The sequence below is a fragment of the Phyllobates terribilis genome, unplaced genomic scaffold (genome assembly GCF_046119375.1).
Source record: "Phyllobates terribilis strain yellow unplaced genomic scaffold, ASM4611937v1 Scaffold_1__5_contigs__length_1240528914, whole genome shotgun sequence".
NCBI classification, from domain to species: domain Eukaryota; kingdom Metazoa; phylum Chordata; class Amphibia; order Anura; family Dendrobatidae; genus Phyllobates; species Phyllobates terribilis.
The window spans coordinates 828282084-828303385 of NW_027362761.1; the positions used below are offsets into that span (position 1 = coordinate 828282084).

At 38.1% G+C, this 21302-nt stretch overlaps 1 protein-coding gene across 3 annotated transcripts in view; it reads right to left on the reverse strand.

Moving 5' to 3' along the window:
* Window positions 1-21302, reverse strand: part of ADAMTS3 (ADAM metallopeptidase with thrombospondin type 1 motif 3) — a 293692-nt gene that overhangs the window by 14480 nt on the left and 257910 nt on the right. For 2 of the 3 annotated variants that reach the window (XM_073637907.1, XM_073637898.1), the window contains exons 16-19: window positions 17647-17727; window positions 10663-10826; window positions 2971-3136; window positions 255-387 (exon numbers count right to left, since the gene is read on the reverse strand). In XM_073637907.1, coding sequence (XP_073494008.1) covers window positions 255-387; window positions 2971-3136; window positions 10663-10826; window positions 17647-17727 — 544 coding nt within the window. The remainder of the gene's footprint in view (window positions 1-254; window positions 388-2970; window positions 3137-10662; window positions 10827-17646; window positions 17728-21302) is intronic. The other variant, XM_073637902.1, reaches the window with a different exon arrangement.

Here is a 21302-nt window from a genome sequence, read left to right on the forward strand (position 1 = left end):
ATGGAAGGCATTTTACGTCTAACTGAAGTTACTGAATTCTCACATATATATTTGGTATGTCATGTAGAAATTATATTGTACAACAGTTTCTTAGATTTTGCTCATGGTTAACATAGACTTTTCACAAACATCGTACTTCATGAAAACACAAATATGGGGGGGGTCAGCAATTTTTTGTGCCCCACTTTGATCACCCCAACTAGTCTATAACAAAAATATTCACGGTTTTGGCTAATTAGTTGGTGAGCACTCACACTGGCTGTGTACACTCCTGTAAATTGCACATCCGCCGGATAGGCTTAGGCTTCTTGTTAGCTTCACAGAAGCTGCGGTGAACCATTTTGTTATCGCTTTTCCTTCGACAGCCATATTTTGTGTATTGGAAACCTTGAAAATAAAATTTATTGAATAGCAACATTATAAAGAGTATAAATCATTAATAGTTAATGCATTCTAAACTCATAAAACAAAATAAAAAGTTTACTGCTGTATACAAATTAAATATAAATGATTTATACTGTTGTTTATTTTTTTTTATACGATGATCCCAAATATTAGGCTAAAGTAAGAATGAAGCTCTAGAATAAACAGCTACGATACTTATTATAGTCCTATAAAAAAAAGTCATCTTTTTGAAAGAATTGTCTATGATGGTCTAGTGGTAGCTCACAATTTTTTATTCAAATTGAGTGGTCCGCACAAAATCACGTAGACTTGCCTGATATTGATCTGAGCATTGGATCAAACTTGTCAGTGCAAGTCTATGGGACTGTGAAAAACATCAGACCGTACTAAAATGTCAACCGTGTGCTGGAAGTTTTTTATGGACTATTTAATATGAGAAGGCTGATAAACCTCCATCAGTTATTTTTTTAGTCCAAGAAAAATTGATTAAACTCTGACCAAACTCTGATTGTAAAAACACACTGATCAAACTCTTATGAAACTCTGATAAGAAGCACTGATCGAACTCGGAGTGATTTTTCCATACGAGAAAAATCACTGACGTCTGAATAAGGCCTAAGGGTCACAAATCTTGTGGTGTGAATGCTCCATTTATCTGAAACCCCATGCAGATGATTGGAATAGACTTTCTTTGGCAGAAATTTCTACAACAAATTTGCTGTCAGAGAACATACATTTAAAGCCATTATTGCTGATAAATCTGCTTTGGAAACAGCAGTGTTTGCTTTGTGTTCCAATGTAACAAACTCTTGACTGTTGCTTACTATTTTAGGATTTTATAATATAAACCAAAAGAGAGAAAAATGTAGGATTTCATATTTAGCAAAATAAGAGAATTGAATATTGGTTTAAATGTCAGAAATGTGAAAAATCAAAATTTCTCTTTAATTAAAAAAATATATTGAATTATTTAAGTTTATTTCATTTAAAAAAATAATAACTTAAACAAGCCATGTGCATGTAGTCTATACAGGAGTGCTATGAGCATGGGACTCCCTCGCAGAGAGCCACGTGTGCTGATGGACAGGCTCTGTCAGGTGCTGCGAATATGGAAATGGTCTACCGGTAACAACCTCCATACCTGAAGAATTTAATGGTGCATGTCATTTGGAATTTCAGAAATTTAATTAGAGGAATACATAAGTACCATAAGGTCCTATGCACCTTTGTATGGGTGACATGGTATAAATTAAAGGTAATATTACATAATATGGCTGTGTGCATTAACCTATTTCGATGCATATTGAGCCTATAATATACTGACTTAACGCGATTGTCCCATGTGGAGAATTCCCATTCAGATTAAAGACAGATAACCAGCTGATTAACATCCATTCAGCCGCTCTTACCTAGGGCAATCAGTAATTTTTTCAAACTAATCATAAAACTGTTCTCCCTGAAGTAGGTGCTCAACTGTATGGGCAAAAATGTAATACATGGGTAGACAGTGTTGCCAGACTGGGGGATGCTTTTTTCAGCAGCTCTTCGTTTTGTCATTCAAGTGCTCCCTATAATGCCCAGAAAGGAACACTGAATGGGAAAACACTAGTGTTGATCGAGCACTGAAATGCGCAAGTGCTCGGTACTCGAATCAAGCAGGTCGGAAGCTATGACGTGCTTGACTCGAGTAGCGAGCATAATGGAAGTGAAAGGCAAACTTGGGCATTTTCCCGGAGGTCGGAAAGATTCTCTCTCTCTCTCTGTACCTGGCTAAGATAATTCACTTATGGGGATTCGAGTACTCGAGCACCAAGCGATACTTCGCACTACTCGATTGAGTATCGAGCCGTCCCGAGCACGCTCGAAAGTCACTAGACAATGCATGAAAGTGCTCTGTTTCCTCTGCTGTATGCCAAAGAACAGATTTGAATGTATAGTAAGTGTTAATAGCTGTGTTCACTCAGTATACAGTTCTGTGAATGGCAGTATACACCTTTGGATAGGTCATCAATATCACATCAGTGGAGGTCCGACGCCCGGCACTACTACTGATCTGATGTTAATTTCATCACATTGCTTATGGGCAGTTTCAGGGTACTGCAGCGTAATTCCAATTTATGTGAATGCAAGATGAGCAGTAGTAACAAGGAAAAGTCTCTAAATAGTGTGTGGTGCCTTGCTGTTTCAGTTCTGCGCTCTGTTTACATCCGATCACCAATGGCTCATATTACTACATCAATATGCCCAATCAGGGGTTGTCCAGTTATTGAAAAATGATGGCCTTTCTTAACATTAGATCAATGGACATCTAAATTTCGTCCCCTGGATATTAGCTGTTTTAAGGAGCCGCAATACATCACTTGATTGGGACAAAGTTTCAATAGCAAGCACATCATCTACTAACTGTACAGAAGTGCAGAGGCCCACTTCAAATAGCTGATCGGCAAAAGTACCAAGAGTCAGCCACCCGCCAATCTAATATTTCTGGCTTATCCCAATGATAGACCATCATTTTTGAAGGAATGGACAATTCTTTTAAATAGCAACTGTTCCATACTCGCTTACCTCCACTACAGGGTTTGGAGCACGGAGACCAACTTTTTAAAGCCCACTCATAAGTATCAAGTTCTTCCTGAAGAACGTTGTTATTGTTTATTGAAGGCAAAGAGTCTTCATGAATTATGTATTTGTATGTCAGGCTGGACTTTGTGTCATTCTCTTGAGGTATAACCTTTAGGAGGCATAACACGGAGACAGTGTTACATTTTTGTATAAAACACCATGAAATGCTGTGTTCTGACAGGGCAAAGGAACCAGGACATTTTACATAAGGAGAACAAAACAATTCAGCTGCCAAATAGTTTCCGTCAGCCAAGTAAACATTTTCTATGACTCTTCCTGGTGTTTTAGTTCAATAATATTAATGTGGTCTTGACTGTTAATGAGCTGAAAGAAACAGATCATTAGATCCATCGTTTTACATTCGCCTCTCGGCAGTCAATAAACATTTAAGAAAAATAAATCAGACAAATGCTAGCAGATGGGGTTTTCATTTTACATGTGGAGTGTTTGTCCCACTCTACGGCGTCCATTGTGCAAACACCAAAGACAATTTGAGCATAACAAGTAAAATCAGCTGCTTTATGTTTTATCATCAGATGTGCTAAAAGCAGTTACAGTCTAAACAGCCTTAAAAAAAAATACACCGCACAAATCCCATAATTATACTCATGCACTTTTACCCCCACACCCCAATCTCTAGTGAAGGGATAAGACTTTAGGAAATGGGGAGTAAATGCAACTGCTGCATTAGTTTACAGGTATAAGCAATGCAAATTAGCTCTCGCCCAGGAAAAGAGACTTGTCACGCTGGTCTCCAGAGGGAGGACCAGTATCCACTAGATCCACATCCGAGGCTCTGCACTAACAATGACAAAGAACCTGAGATAGAGCTCAACAAATGGGTCCATCTTTCTTTTGGAGAAGATGTTGAGGTGGTTTATATACTTAGTAATATTGCTAAACTCAGTATCCTGCACATGTATTCCAAAAATACGCTGCTACAGTGTGTGCTGTGTGAGTGGGGCGTGCGTGTTGTGCGTAGGCTGTGTGTATTGGGATGGTGCATGTGGTGTATGTGTAGTATTTGTATGTGTGTATGTGTGATGTGTGTGGAGTGTTTGTGCTATTGGTAAGGGTGCATGTGTTGTGTGCAGTGTGTGTATGTGTAGTATTTGTATGTGTGGTGTTTGTGAATGTGTGTGGTGTGTATGGGGTTGATGCATGCGTTATGTGTGTTGTGTGTGTAGTATTTGTGTATTGTGTGTGCTGTGTGTAAGGGTGCATGTGTTGTATTTGGTGTGTGTATGTGTAGTATTTGTGTGTGGTGTGTATTGTGTGCTGTTTGTGTATGTTTTTTGTATGGGGTTGATGCATGTATTATGTGTGGTGTGTGTGTGTGGTGTGTATTGTATGTGTGCTGTGAGTGTGTGGTGTTCGTGTTATGTGTGTGGTGAGTCTGTGTGTTGTGTATGTGATGTACATGTTGTGTACGTGATGTGTGTGTTGTTTGTATGGGGTTGATGCATGTATTATGTGTGGTGTGTGTATGTTTAGTATTTGTATGCGTGGTGTGTATTGTATTGTGTGCTGTGTGTGTTGTTTGTATGGGGTTGATGCATGTATTATGTGTGGTGTGTGTATGTTTAGTATTTGTATGCGTGGTGTGTATTGTATGTGTGCTGTGAGTGTGTGGTGTTCGTGTTATGCGTGTGGTAAATCTGTGTGATGTACATGTTGTGTGTTGTGTGTGGTGAGTCTGTGTGCTGTGTATGTGATGTACATGTTGTGTATGTGATGTGTATGTTGTTTGTATGGGGTTGATGCATGTATTATGTGTTGTGTGCGTATGTTTAGTATTTGTATGCGTGGTGTGTATTGTATTGTGTGCTGTGTGTGTTGTTTGTATGGCATTGATGCATGTATTATGTGTGGTGTGTGTATGTTTAGTATTTGTATGCGTGGTGTGTATTGTATTGTGTGCTGTGTGTGTTGTTTGTATGGCACTGATGCATGTATTATGTGTGGTGTGTGTATGTTTAGTATTTGTATGCGTGGTGTGTATTGTATTGTGTGCTGTGTGTGTTGTTTGTATGGGGTTGATGCATGTATTATGTGTGGTGTGTGTATGTTTAGTATTTGTATGCGTGGTGTGTATTGTATGTGTTCTGTGAGTGTGTCGTGTTCGTGTTATGTGTGTGGTAAATCTGTGTGTTGTGTATGTGATGTACATGTTGTGTGTTGTGTGTGGTGAGTCTGTGTGCTGTGTATGTGATGTACATGTTGTGTATGTGATGTGCGTGTTGTTTGTATGGGGTTGATGCATGTATTATGTATGGTGTGTGAATATTTAGTATTTGTATATGTGGTGTGTGTGTGTGTGGTGTGTATTGTATGTGTGCTATGAGTGTGTGGTGTTCATGTTATGTGTGTGGTGAGTCTGTGTGTTGTGTATGTGATGTACATGTTGTGTATGTGATGTGTGTGTTGTGTGTGGTGAGTCTGTGTGCTATGTATGTGATGTACATGTTGTGTATGTGATGTGTGTGTTGTGTGTGGTGAGTCTGTGTGCTGTGTATGTGATGTACATGATGTGTATGTGATGTGTGTGTTGTCTGTGGTGAGTCTGTGTGCTGTGTATGTGATGTACATGATGTGTATGTGATGTGTGTGTTGTGTGTGGTGAGTCTGTGTGCTGTGTATGTGATGTACATATTGTATATGTGATGTGTGTGTTGTTTGTATGGCACTGATGCATGTATTATGTATGGTGTGTATGTTTAGCATTTGTATGCGTGGTGTGTGTGTGTGGTGTGTATTGTATGTGTCCTGTGAGTGTGTGGTGTTCGTGTTATGTGTGTCGTGAGTCTGTGTGTTGTGTATGTGATGTACATGATGTGTATGTTATGTGTGTGTTCTGTGTGGTGAGTCTGTGTGCTGTGTATGTGATGTACATGTTGTGTATGTGATGTGTGTGTTGTTTGTATGGTGTTGATGCATGTATTATGTATGGTGTGTGTATGTTTTGTATTTGTATGCGTGGTGTGTGTGTGTGTGGTGTGTATTGTATTGTGCTGTGAGTGTGTGGTGTTCGTGTTATATGTGTGGTGAGTCTGTGTGTTGTGTATGTGATGTACATGATGTGTATGTTATGTGTGTGTTGTGTGTGGTGAGTCTGTGCTGTGTATGTGATGTACATCTTGTGTATTTGATGTGTGTGTTGTTTGTATGGCACTGATGCATGTATTATGTATGGTGTGTGTATGTTTAGTATTTGTATGCGTGGTGTGTGTGGTGTGTATTGTATGTGTGCTGTGAGTGTGTGGTGTTCGTGTTATATGTGTGGTGAGTCTGTGTGTTGTGTATGTGATGTACATGATGTGTATGTGATGTGTGTGTTGTGTGTGGTGAGTCTGTGTGCTGTGTATGTGATGTACATGTTGTGTATGTGATGTGTGTGTTGTTTGTATGGCATTGATGCATGTATTATGTATGGTGTGTGTATGTTTAGTATTTGTATGCGTGGTGTGTGTGTGTGTGGTGAGTATTTTATGTGCTGTGAGTGTGTGGTGTTCGTATTATGTGTGTGGTGAGTCTGTGTGTTGTGTATGTGATGTACATGTTGTGTATGTGATGTACATGTTGTGTGTGTGATGTGTGTGTTGTGTGTGTCAGTATATTCTATTGAATATTATTTACAGCATATACGTACATGATGTGTATGTGATGTGTGTGTTGTGTGTGGTGAGTCTGTGTGCTGTGTATGTGATGTACATATTGTGTATGTGATGTGTGTGTTGTTCGTATGGCATTGATGCATGTATTATGTATGGTGTGTGTTTGTTTAGTATTTGTATGCGTGGTGTGTGTGTGGTGTGTATTGTATGTGTGCTGTGAGTGTGTGGTGAGTCTGTGTGTTGTGTATGTGATGTACATGTTGTGTATGTGATGTGTGTGTGGTGTGTGGTGAGTCTGTGTGCTGTGTATGTGATGTACATGTTGTGTGTGTTGTTTGTATGGGGTTGATGCATGTATTATGTATGGTGTGTGTATGTTTAGTATTTGTATGCGTAGTGTGTGTGTGTGGTGTGTATTGTATGTGTGCTGTGAGTGTGTGGTGTTCGTGTTATGTGTGTGGTAAATCTGTGTGTTGTGTATGTGATGTACATGTTGTGTGTTGTGTGTGGTGAGTCTGTGTGGTGAGTCTGTGTGCTGTGTATGTGATGTGTGTGTTGTGTGTGGTGAGTCTGTGTGCTGTGTATGTGATGTACATGTTGTGTATGTGATGTGTGTGTTGTGTGTGGTGAGTCTGTGTGCTGTGTATATGATGTACATGATGTGTATGTGATGTGTGTGTTGTGTGTGGTGAGTCTGTGTGCTGTGTATGTGATGTACATATTGTGTATGTGATGTGTGTGTTGTTTGTATGGCATTGATGCATGTATTATGTATGGTGTGTGTATGTTTAGTATTTGTATGCGTGGTGTGTGTGTGTGTGGTGTGTATTGTATGTGTGCTGTCAGTGTGTGGTGTTCGTGTTATATGTGTGGTGAGTCTGTGTGTTGTGTATGTGATGTACATGTTGTGTATGTGATGTACATGTTGTGTGTGTGATGTGTGTGTTGTGTGTGTCAGTATATTCTATTGAATATTATTTACAGCATATACAGTACAGACCAAAAGTTTGGACACACCTTCTCATTTAAAGATTTTTCTGTATTTTCATGACTATGAAAATTGGACATTCACACTGAAGGCATCAAAACTATGAATTAACACATGTGGAATTATATACTTAACAAAAAAGTGTGAAACAACTGAAAATATGTCTTATATTCTAGGTTCTTCAAAGTAGCCATCTTTAGCTTCTATGACTGCTTTGCACACTCTTGGCATTCTCTTGATGAGCTTCAAGAGGTAGTCACCGGAAATGGTTTTCACTTCACAGGTGTGCCCTGTCAGGTTTAATAAGTGGGATTTCTTGCCTTATAAATGGGGTTGGGACCATCAGTTGTGTTGTGCAGAGGTCTGATGGATACACAGCTGACAGTCCTACTGAATAGACTGTTAGAATTTGTATTATGGCAATAAAAAAGCAGATAAGTAAAGAAAACCAGTGGCCATCATTACTTTAAGAAATGAAGGTCAGTCAGTCCGAAAAATTGGGAAAACTTTGAAAGTGTCCCCAAGTGCAGTTGCAAAAACCATCAAGCGCTACAAAGAAACTGGCTCACATGAGGACCGCCCCAGGAAAGGGAGACCAAGAGTCACCTCTGCTTCTGAGGATAAGTTTATCCGAGTCACAAGCCTCAGAAATCGCAGGTTAACAGCAGCTCAGATTAGAGACCAGGTCAATGGCACACAGAGTTCTAGCAGCAAACACATCTCTTCAACAACTGTTAAGAGGAGACATTGTGCAGCAGGCCTTCATGGTAAAATAGCTACTAGGAAACCACTGCTAAGGACAGGCAACAAGTAGAAGAGACTTGTTTGGGCTAAAGAACACAAGGAATGGACATTAGACCAGTGGAAATCTGTGCTTTGGTCTGATGAGTCCAAATTTGAGATCTTTGGTTCCAACCACCGTGTCTTTGTGCGACGCAGAGAAGGTGAACGGATGGACTCTACATGCCTGGTTCCCACCGTGAAGCATGGAGGAGGAGGTGTGATGGTGTGGGGGTGCTTTGCTGGTGACACTGCTGGGGATTTATTCAAAATTGAAGGCATACTGAACCAGCATGGCTACCATAGCATCTTGCAGCGGCATGTTATTCCATCCGGTTTGCGTTTAGTTGGACCATCATTTATTTTTCAACAGGACAATGACTCCAAACACACCTCCACGCTGTGTAAGGGCTATTTGACCAAGAAGGAGAGTGATGGAGTGCTACGCCAAATGACCTGGCCTCCACAGTCACCAGATCTGAACCCAATCGAGATGGTTTGGGGTAAGGTGGACCGCAGAGTGAAGGCAAAAGGGCCAACAAGTGGTAAGCATCTCTGGGAACTCCTTCAAGATTGTTGGAAGACCATTTCCGGTGACTACCTCTTGAAGCTCATCAAGAGAATGTCAAGAGTGTGCAAAGCAGTCATCAAAGCAAAAGGTGGCTACTCTGAAGAACCTAGAATATAAGACATATTTTCAGTTGTTTCACACTTTTTTGTTAAGTATATAATTCCACATGTGTTAATTCATAGTTTTGATGCCTTCAGTGTGAATGTACAATTTTCATAGTCATGAAAATACAGAAAAATCTTTAAATGAGAAGGTGTGTCCAAACTTTTGGTCTGTACTGTAGATATAGGAGAGATGATTTTGTTAGCTGGTGCAGGACTGTGATTGCTATAAACGTTTTCATCCATCTTTTATCTATTTAATTTGTTAAAATCCCATTTTTTGCATTCTTTACACTGATGAGTGGCCCCACATGATGTGGTTGTACAGGCATCTACTGTAGGTGTTATATAACGTATAACCTGACACAATCATCATGCTGCAGCTATGGAGCTAAGTGGACGTTGAAATAAAAATTTCATGGAGGGTATATTCACTTCATTTCTGCATTGGTGGCTGCATTTTGGGCCACAAAATGCAAATTATATCATAACTGATGGAAATAATAGTGCAATATTTTTCCTGTTAAAATGACAGATACTGCACCTTTTCAAACCTAATGGACTCCTATTCAAATTAATGAGGTCCTTTTTATGCCAGTAATGTTTACTAAGTGATATTTTCGGCACTGTGCTGTGTTTTTAGTTTACAATGGAAACCACAAAGCTGATCTGAACGCAGCTCATAAGTGTTGGCAACTTTCTTTTTTTTAACTAATGTGTTGGGGACATGTGATACAAACTACTGTGTAAGATTGACATGTTCTCCTTCATGAAGCACTACCAGCTTGTTAGTGAAGTTTTCCTCACACTCTGCACTGCGCTCCTGTTCTCAAAATGGCCGCTGATGGAGGAGCATGTGACCAAACCCGTCCATCAGCTTCTTCGTATTAAAAACACTGCCCATGGGGAAGCTGTATTTAAGATATAGGAGGCTGATGTACTGATCTGGTTACACGCTCCTCAACCAGCTGCCATTTTGAGAACAGGATTGCTGTGCAGTCTGTGAGGAAGGCTGTGCTAATCTAAGCAGTAGTTCCAAATAATCATGCCCTCCGCACATTAACTTTCCAAAATGGAGGTTTGTACTGGTCTCGTGGTGGTAAACTGTCTGAGCTTTAAAGAGTAGTCAACCTATAGGAGGCAGTGCTGGCAGCTATCCAGAATCAGCTCTGACAGCAGATTTTATTGACCCCATTACTTTCTATTTAAAACTTGAGAATGTGCCACCAAAAACATGGATTAAATCTTTTATGCTCTAGTGTTAACTTTTACAATTAAGCTTTTGCATAATTTTTGCATTTTCTAGCCTGTACTTGATTCAGAAGCCATCGCCTTAGTCCCTAAAGTTCAACAAGATAATGTTATATAGGTAGTAAAAAAATCGATGTCCATCTAGTACAACCATAGGATGGGAGAGGATGTGGATGAAGGAAAGGCATGAGGCTAGTTGTCTGATGGACAATCATTCAATCAATGTCGACTATTGCTCCTTTCTCCACCAACCACCTTAATAGCCTACTCTGCCAACTCTTGCATGTAAGTATTAGGAGGCCACAATAAAAGGGAACTACTGTTACTTACCAGCACCACAATAGGATCATGCAATGGCCCATCAGTGTGTACAGTCTCAATGTCATCTTCAATTATGTATTCCCATTCAACACCGAGATCTATGAAGGATCGAGACTTGGCCTCTTCACCTTTTCCATTCAGAATATAATGTCCAGTTGCCTGGTTTTTAATGGCTTATAGAAGGAAACATCTATTTAATTGTGTGCAATAAAGTATCAGTCACATAAATACCAAATCCACACGGCAGAGCCCCAGAGAAGTGTTACATGTGCAATGCCACGTCATAAATACATGAATGCTATCCAAAGCAAGATAGTATTAAGATAGCATTATGTTTTACACATATAAATAAGGCACACATACCTAAGAGTCAATATGTTTATGGGCAAAGAAACCAACAATATCTAAAAAAAAAAAAATATATATATATATATATATATATATATATATATATAAATCTAAGGTACATAAATAAATATAAATATATTATTCATAATGTGTATAAATATATATATATATATAATTAAACACAGTACATATACAGTATATATATATTAATAGTAATAATAACAATAATTTTGAAATTATATATTATAATTATTTGGCTAGTTTTGGGGATATGCGTTCTTTCTTTTGCGCAGAATCCAAGAGACAATAATAAGCAGTCCTTAAATAAATAATAACTATGAGGCTATGTTCACTTGCAGCATTTTTGCTGCGTTTTTTTTTCTAGAGCTTAAACGCTGAAATAATTGACATGCTGCAGATTTTAAAAATGCTTCAGTTCTCAAATTCAGTTAGAAATAACAAAGAAGCGTGTGCACGGGACTTCTGAAATCTCATAGCTTTTATTGGTACTGTAAAATGCAGCTTTTAAATTGCATAAAGACATGCAGCAAAAAAAACGCAGCAAAAATGCTGCATGTGAACATAGGCTTAAGGTATGAATGTATGGTTGAACATTGTAACATGTATGTGTCATACAGTACACAATCTAAGGTATCTGATGAATCTTTTTGTGTGAAACTCACGCCCCAAGGGGGCAGCAGAGTCCTTTTCAGTTCTTTCAAAGATTAGTAAAACTTGGTGAAGTTAACAAGCTGTACTTTGGCTGCCATCTCTCTGGTAGAGAAAGTTGCAGTCACAGTAAGCTGGCACTCACTTATGTGTCCTCAGATGCCTCGGAAACACTATAGCAGAAAGTGTTAGGAAACCTTTAAATGGCTTATTAGTCACAAGCATTAGATCTGAATCATTATTTTTTTGACTGGGGGCTGATTACGTTTTCTGTACATATATATTTTTATAGCACCACACAATGTACACAGCATTTTGTCCTTGACCAAATTCAAAACGCTAGCTTACATCATTTCCATCTCCTCACCTTGATGTCCTAGAATATACATTATTCATAACACTGTGAAGAGATACGTTCTTGTGCCTGCGCTCAAAATATCAGATTAAGATTACATGAAAATGAATGATGTTCCCATTCGCCTACATAAAATGCACTTTAGCCCCAGATGACATGGGCCATTTTGCAGCAACATAATGTCTTGTTGGCAGAAAATCTGAAAACCTTAGCATTTTAATTTGCTAAATTTTGGGATTCCAATACTGGACCAGAAGGCAGAACAATTAGAAATTGTTTAGAAATTACAGCTCTTTCATATGTAGCCGCCTCATTCTAAAGGGACCAAAAGTAATTGGACAATTATCTCAAAAGGTCTTGGATGCATGCGCTATTCTCTCATTAATCCATCATCAACTAAGCAGGTAAAAGCTCTGATTCACAACCCACAACATGCAGTCAAAGGAGAGCTCAATGGAAGAGAAACAGACCATTATAAAGATGAAAACAAAGAAATCCATCAAAGAGATAGCAGAAATGTTAGGAGTGGCCAAATCAATAGTTTGGAACATTCTGCAAAAGAAAAGAGTGCACCGGTGAGCTTGGGAACTGAAAAAGGCCTTCACATCCACAGAAGACAACAGTGGTGGATGATCGCAGAATCCTTTCTATGGTGAAAGAAAACCTCTTCACAACATCCACCCAAGTGAAGAACACTCTCCAGGAAGTAGGTGTTTCAGTATCTAAGTCTACTATAGAGAAGACTTCATGAGAGCAGATTAAGAGGCTTCACCACAAGGTACAAACCATTAATCAGCTTTCCAGATTAGCCTCTGACAAAAAATCAACTAAAGAAGCCAGCCCAGTTCTGTAAAAGCATTCTTTGAACAGATGGATCTAAGATCAACCTGTATCAGAATGATGGAAAGAAGAAAATATGGAGAAGGCTTGGAACGGCTCATGATCCAAAGAAAACCACATCCTCTGTAACACATGGTGGAGGCTGTGTGATGGCATGGGCATTCATGGTTTCCAATGTCACTGGGCCACTAGTGTTTATTGATGATGTGGCTGAAGACTGAAGCAGCTGGATGAATTCTGAAGTGTACAGGGCTATACTTTCTGCTCAAATTCAACCAAATGCAGCAAGGTTTATTGGATGGCGCTTCACAGGACAGATGGACAATGACACAAAAGCAACCCAGGAGTTTTTTAAGGCAAAGAAGTGAAATAATCTGCAATGGCCAAGTCAAGCACCAGATTTGAACCCCATCGAGCAGCATAAAACATGCTCAAGACAAAAGTTAAGAAAGATCTACAAATAAGCAACAACTGAAGTCAGCTGCAGTAAAGGCCCGGCAAAGCATCACAAAGGAGGAAACCCAGCATTTGGTGACATCCATGGCTTGCAGACTTCAGGCAGTCTTTGCCTGCAAAGGATTCTCTACAAAGTATTAAAAATTAACATTTTATTTATGGTAAAGTTCATTTGTCCAATTAGTTTCGAAGCCCCTAAAATGAGGAGGCTTTGTAGAAAAATGGTTCCAATTCTTAAATGTTTCATAGGATATTTTTGTTCCACCCCTTTAATTAAACCTGAAAGTATACACTTCAGTTGCATCTCAGTTGTTTCATTTTAAATCCAAAATATGCAGAGCGCAAATCATGAAGATTCGGCCACTGTCCAAATATTTGTGGACCTAACTTTATATGGCAATAGTAAAAACAATTTCAGTAAAGGATGCAATGACAATAAATACGTGACTGGTGGTAGAAATAAGTTGAGTAGCCTTTCTACTATAAAACTGGTAATTGACAACATCAACACAGTTTCTTACAATTCTTCAAAAGAAACCTTATAGATACATTGTAAACTAGGCTGTGATATATTTAACTGTTATGTATCCTGTAAATGCAGAACCCATGAGCCATAATAAAATGTTATTCTAAGCAGTAGCCCAGGAGTCATTTACATCCAGACTTTCCTTATTTAAACCCTATAAAGCTAGCACTGAAATGTGATAGTCAAACTAGGACCCAGGTGAAGGTTATACTGAATTTTGGTTGTGGACTATGTGGATGTTTGGATACACATCTTAAATCTCGACTTTTAGGTTTTTCATTCAGTTCCACTACCACAGGTGTATACAATCCAACCCCTAGCCATGTAGTCTGCCCCTACAAACATTTGTGAAAGAATGGCTCTGAATATGAGCCTGGCACTGTAATAGGATGTCACCATTCTAATATGTTAGTCCATGAAATTTCTTCACTTCAAAACATTTTACAATTAAGTTTAGGAACCACAGAAAATTAGCCATAAAGTAGCAGTCCACGTAAAGTTACAGAGCGGGGTCACTGAGTGTGGGCAGATAATGTATAAAAATCGCCAACACTCTGCTGAGTATAAAACCTCATCTGACATTAACATCTCACAAAAACTGTGTGCCAGGAGCTTCATGGTATGATTTTTCAGGGCCCAACAGCTGCATGCAAGCCTTACATTACCAAACACAAGGCCAGTGTTGTAAAGTACGCAGACAATGGAAAATGGAGCACTGGAAATGTATCCTGTGAAGAAACAAATCCCGCTTCTCTATCTGGCAGTCTGATAGATGAGTTTGAGTTTGGTGAATGACAAGAGGACTTTACCTGCCGGACTACATTGAGCCAGCTGTTACATTTGTTTGTAAGACGTTGTTTTTAAGAGGTTGGCCTATGGCCCTTTGTTCCAGAGAAGGAATATCTTAAAGCTTCAGAACAATAAGACATTTTGGATAATTGAGTGCTTCCATTCTGTGAGAACAGTTTGGAGAAGGCCCTTTTCTGTTCCACATGACTGTGCCCCAGTGCACAAACCAATGTCCATAAAGGCATGGTTGGGTGAGTTTAGTGTGAGACCTGACCTCAATCCCATCAAACACTTTAAGGATGAAGTTGAACTATAAATTGTGAGCCAGGCCCTCTCAACAGGGTATGACCTCACAAATTCTTTTCTGGATGTATGGCCAAAAATTTCCCAACATCTTGTACAAAGCTTTCCCAGAAAGGAACTAATGCAAAGGGGGGATTAACTCCATATTAATGCCTATGGATTTCGAATGAGATGCCATAAAAGCTTGTGTAGGTGTAATGTCCCTATACTTTTGTCCAAGCAGTACATGTATTAATAACTACTTACTAAAATAAAGTCAGAATATCAGATACAGGAAAGGTTAGGTAGAATACCAAATTTCTCGTCTACGTGCTGCATATATAAGTCTGGGTTAGCAATTAGGTCTGTCCTCTCGGAATTTACATTCGCCTCAACCTTGCTCTTTGTAAAAGCAGTGAGCCCAGGAATAAATAAATATTCGTGAATTGCAGTTAATCTTTTAATATTTATTAGGTTCCACAAATTCTTCTGTTTTAAAGAAAATGTGAATTAATATAAACTCAGTAGACATTCCTGACCCACATCTTTACATTTATTTTTATTGAAATGCTGTGTAAATTGTTAAGGCAATAAATCAAATCCTTCCTCCAAATCAGAATTTTTAGATGTGATAAAGGAGTGGATTACAATAAGGAGTTGATGGTCACTATATTGTATCGATAATAATTATCAAAAAAAACACCCCATGTCTCTCCTTCCTAAATCCTTGGATTGACAGATAGGAGAGAAGTGACTTAGCCAAAAATACTTCCAGTAAATGTATTATTGGCTAAATACACATTTTTGCAATCCAGTTTTATTATAACTTTTGAACAGGTTGGATTCTACAGCCTCTAGGTATCACAATAACCTTATCTAACAGCTGGGTGTAACCCTAATGTAATTTTGCCTTGAGAATTTTCTAGGCTGATTTATAACCAGCTGAAACTTTAAAATCTGATTAGAAAGTTGTTTAGGAGAAGAAAGATGTACCCTGCTATCAGATGAGCTCAGAACAAATTATGTACAGTGATACAAAGAGGATGCAGAAGCCAAATGATGGTCCAATATTTTGAATGAAACCATATTGCAAAAATGTTTTTAGCCTAAAATACAAGCATTTAGATAAAAATATAACTGCAGTCCTACTTGAATTTTTAGGTTTTGAGTGGAGTTAGGTTTTAATCCAATAAAAATATATGTATATACATAGATAAAAATTGAAGCTTGTACAGCAAATGTTGAAGAGAATTGAAATACATCAACATGATCCAGGATCCACACATCTGGATAAATTTGGCAATTCTACATATTTTTTAAACATCCAATATAACCCAAACTATGATGTAAAATTGTCAAAATGCCTGTGCTTAAACAAAAGCAACAGATGTAGGCTGCAGTTTGCACTGCATAAAACACAATAATGGTAAAAAAATGAGTGTTTAAAATAACGCTTGTTAGAAGAATTATCATCATATCACCTAAACTCTATATTCTGTATGTGCAATTGCATGAAAAAAAACATTTGCATAGAAAAGCTTAAAGATTTTATAAATTAGCCGTATTGAAGTCATCATTGTACGTTCATATACTTTATAATTCAGCAGATAGTGGACTGCAGTTAGTGTGACAGTCAGAAGAACAACTGTTTTAGTCGCCAGCCTCCTGCCACTTTCTTAGAAGACCTAATAAATAAGGGTATTTTCATACAAGGTAGATTTGTTTCAAATTTTTTTTAAACAAATCTAACGCATGTAAATAAACCCAATGTATATAATACAAATTATGACACATACAATGTTAGTTTAAAAAACTTTATTAGTAAAAATAAAACCTTTGAAGCTGAAAAACACTTTGGGGGGAATTTTTTTTAAATTCTTTTAACTTAACTGCATAACTAAAAAGCATTTTTGCAATAAGCCTTTTTTTTTTTACTTTTTTTGGACCTCTTATGAGCACTTAAGGAATCACAGTACATAGAAGACTGTAGAAAGAGTTACCAGTTAAATTTGTGAGCTAGCATTAATGGCAAGGTTTTACTCTTATCTCTCTTCTCCTGAATGTTTTCTTAAGCTGATTTAGAAATATATTAAAAGTTGAACTTTCAACTGATCAGCATAATGGGAACCTGTCATCTGATTCATGCTGCCCAAACTGCCAGCAGTATGAATCAGATTGTGTACATAGTGAGAGACCTGTCAATCATCTGCAGCAGCGCTGTGAAGAACCTCACCAGCTTAGTCAGGTCTTCAGCTATGGTCCCCGGACGGATCTTTAAAGTTTTTTTCTCTTTTAATTTCTCTTGCAGCCAGGGTCTGATTCATGCCTGTGGTTTGGGCATCATGAATCGTGTGATAGAATCATAAAGTCGTAGAATGTTAGAGTTGGAAGGGACCTCCAGGGTCATCTGGTCCAACCCCCTGCTCAATGCAGGATTCACTAAACCTTCCCTTTAAAATATCATTTAGAAGAAGAGAAATAAGAGTTACTAACAATACCATCAGAGCAAGTGCACTAACAGATTCACTATCAATTCATTCTGCAATCTGCTTTGTACTGTGAACATTAAAGCTGTAGTTGCCAAACAAGTTACATTTTTTTTAATAAAACCCTACTGCAAAAATGGTATGCCAAAAATGCCCACACAATACAATTTCATTCTTTGAGTATCATCCTATATATGGATATTGCTTTTGGGATTTTATCAAATCCAGAATGATAGACTTACCAAGAACATGAGGGGAAGCCTCGTCTTCTTGGATAAACACATGTCTAGCACCAGGAGGGATGTCAAACATCTTAAGGTAGCCTATACATGTGTTGTGATCAAGCAGAAGAAAACAAAAGATAAAAGCGCAGGTTAGCACAGCAAAGCATTACATAGATAAAAAGCTATCCAATACGTATCCTGCAACAAGCTAAAAAGAGGGGGAAAATCATTAGTAGCTGCTACATTTTGAGGAACAGTGGCTTGGCTTTTTCATAGGAAGAAAAAGTTAAGTTTGCTGGAGTCTGTTGTTTCCAGTGCTCCCGTGGAAAATAACAGACAGACAAAATGTTCATTCTTCTTATTATCATAGAGAATCATTTCAGAATAGCTAATCTGCTGAGTTTTACTACATTTTCAAATGGTTTTAGGGATCTGAAATAAGAACATTTTGTCTCTTCCAAAGCAATTTTGCAAAGAACCGCCGGTGCCTACAGTCATCATCTCACATCTCTTATGATCTGAGATGTCACTTACCAACAGTGTTTTTAGACTCTCTTGACTCGTACAGGGAGATGTTTCGTGCTCCCTTAGGTAAAGTGAAAGCTCCTCTTGTTTTCCCTTAAACAGATTATTTTTAATTAAATCACTGACAAAGTCTATTACTTTCATTGACTATCCCGAAGTGTAATAGAAAATACACAAATTCTAGAAGGCATTGCACTTTGAGGATGTGTATCAAAATGTCACTTTTTCAGCAAAACCTCTTTGGATCTAAATCATACGTTATATATTTACCACTGGATATGTTAAGACGTCAGGTGAGGTGGGAAGATCACACATAATATGAAACCTCACCTTCCATAGTTATACCATAGACTGCTACTGAGTAATAAATGTATAAACTCAAAGCCTACAAGTTACTCCACGAGTCCCTTACGTATACCTAATTTGTGGTTATACCTCTTTGCTTTTATTTTTTGGGTCATTACCTACAGAACTGACTTGGGTTGACTGATTTATGCTGCTTTATTTATATTTTTTAACCTTTCATTTACCTATCACATCTAGTGTTGAGCGAATGTGCTCGGATAAGGTGTTATCCAAGCACGCTTGGGTGCTAACAGAGTATCTTCGGCGTGCTCGAAAAATATGTTTGCATCGCCGCAGCTGCATGTCTCACGGCTGTTGGACAACCGCAACACATGCATGGATTGCCTGTTTGTTAGGGAATCCTCACGTGTGTTGAAGCGGTCTAACAGCCATGAGACATGCAGCCGCGGTGACGTGAGCATATTTTTCAAGCACACCGAAGATACTCTGTTAGCACCCGAGCGTGCTCGGATAACTCCTTATCTGAGCACGTTCGCTCATCACTAATCACATCTCTTCCCTCATTACATTTAGACTGTAAGCTCTTATTAGCAGCGACCTTTCTCCTTTTGTCGTTTTAGATGCTGTCTTGTATTCTATCTCTACAGAATATATTGTTGTGGTATAAATAAAGATCAATATAATCATTCAACTCAGCAAAAATGTACAGCTTGATCGCAAAAAGCTACTCCTCTCCTAATTCTAGAAAACCTTGACAAAAATGAAATTTGAATAAAATAATTGTTGTTCTGATATCTGCACTTTAGCTGTCATACCAGTGCTAAAGCAGCCGTTCACCGGACTAGTATTACAGCAATATTGTGTATATAAAACTGTTTTTCTTGAGTTATAACAAAAAAGCATTTTTAATCTGGATATTTCTGGTGTGACTCTATTGAACCAATACAATTAGATGACAGCCCTATATATAGAGATGATTCTTTCTATGGTCATCTAAATTTGCATTAATGAAATAATTGCAAAGTTCAATTATATTATCTTTACACAATCTCATTCGTGTAGAAGCCCTAAGGCAAACAACTTAAAATTATCCCATCTTGGAGACTTCTATCTGGCCTTATAAGGATGCGATACTTGTAGGACAGCACGCTGGTAAATGAACAATAATAAGAAAATGTATCTATTTCCATCCAAATATCCAGCTTTTGCTGTCTTTAATGTCCGATCCAAAAATAAAGTCAATGTGCAATAATCCAGCCTTTTCGGGACCAATGATACATTGGATTATACAATGTTCAAACAAGAAGTTCTGATATAGATGTAAAATCAGACAGGTAGATCAATAATCTGACAGATGGATAGCTACTTTGTGTACCAGCATTGCCGGTTCAGTCTTCTGTCATAGGAAGGAAAGAATAATTTCACAGATGTATACATACGTAACACTGGCCATATCTGGAGATGCAGTGCCAACAAATAAGTGGGCCACCCATTAAAATGGAATCATATGAGCACGAAGAAACATTTACTAGAACATTTGTAGACTTATGAGTATTTACAAAAAACATAGTAAGAAATATATGAATTCCCTGTTAGAACAATCCTTTAATAATGAGCTGACCAAAATGTTCCCCTGTTGGAACCTTGAGTACTCAGTTTTAATCTGCAGGGGAACTTGCCATAAAGTGTGCGGCTTTCTGCAGCGCCACCACTGGAGAAATTAAGCATTACACAGTGCCATTCAAATCAATGGTTTGTTTTTGTAATCCAGGACAGAAGAAGGTTCTCCAGACCAAGAGGAGCCATCTTGAACTTCTGGAAAATCTGGCCAAAATATAAGGATCCTGATTAGGAAATCTACTAAATAGAATTTAATTTAATTTAATTTTAACAATATAAACCTATTTATTCTTACGATTCACAGCTGTCACTTTTGCATTCAAACATAAGGACAGCGTCACATATTAGGACTCTGTAGTTGAGCAGGTCAACAAAATGCTTAGTCAGAGGCAATCTATTAATTATCTCATAGCAAGTAGTTCAACAGTAGTATGAAGTGGCGCCAGGTGAGAGTGTAATCCTAGAGACACCAAGTATCAGCTGTTAAGTTGGCACCTAATACACCTGTATGTTTACAGCCAAAATGGAAAGTGTGAAGCTTGGCACTAAGACACACTTCTACACTCTCTCCAAATATTTCTGTAACATCAAGGTACTTTACTCTACCATCATTCTTGAGCCAGCCAGGTTTTATTTCAGTTCAGTTGTGACACAGTAGAATTAATAGCCATGACAAAGTTGGTGTTGAGATGGTTTTTGTCAAAACTAAATAGCACATTTTCTCCCCTGTAAACTCTGCAGGTGAATGAGTGAATAAGACTGAAGACAATTCTAAGACAGTACTGTGTAAAGTGAATCTCAACATTTGTACAACATTATGCTCTTTAAGTAAATATGTTGTAAATATATTGATATAATGATTGAAGTTTTTTTGAACACAGGATAACAAATACCCCTGTACAAAGACATGTAATATTTAATAAGCTAGATGCCACTTGAAGGAGCTTTGGACCTTAAAGGGGTATCTCCAAAATTCTCTCCCAATAAGGAATAGGTGTAATAATAATAATAATAATAATAATATTATCAAATACATCCGATTAGAAATGTAGTATAGTTTTTCTGATTCGCTATGTCTCTTTCCTCATGTGCAGGCATTGCAGGACCTTAGTTATCCATGGTTAAGACCACTGATATAGCGATAATTACCGTATATTCCGGCGTATAAGACGACTTTTGAAGACTGAAAAATCTTCTGTCTAGTCTGGGGTCGTCTTATACGC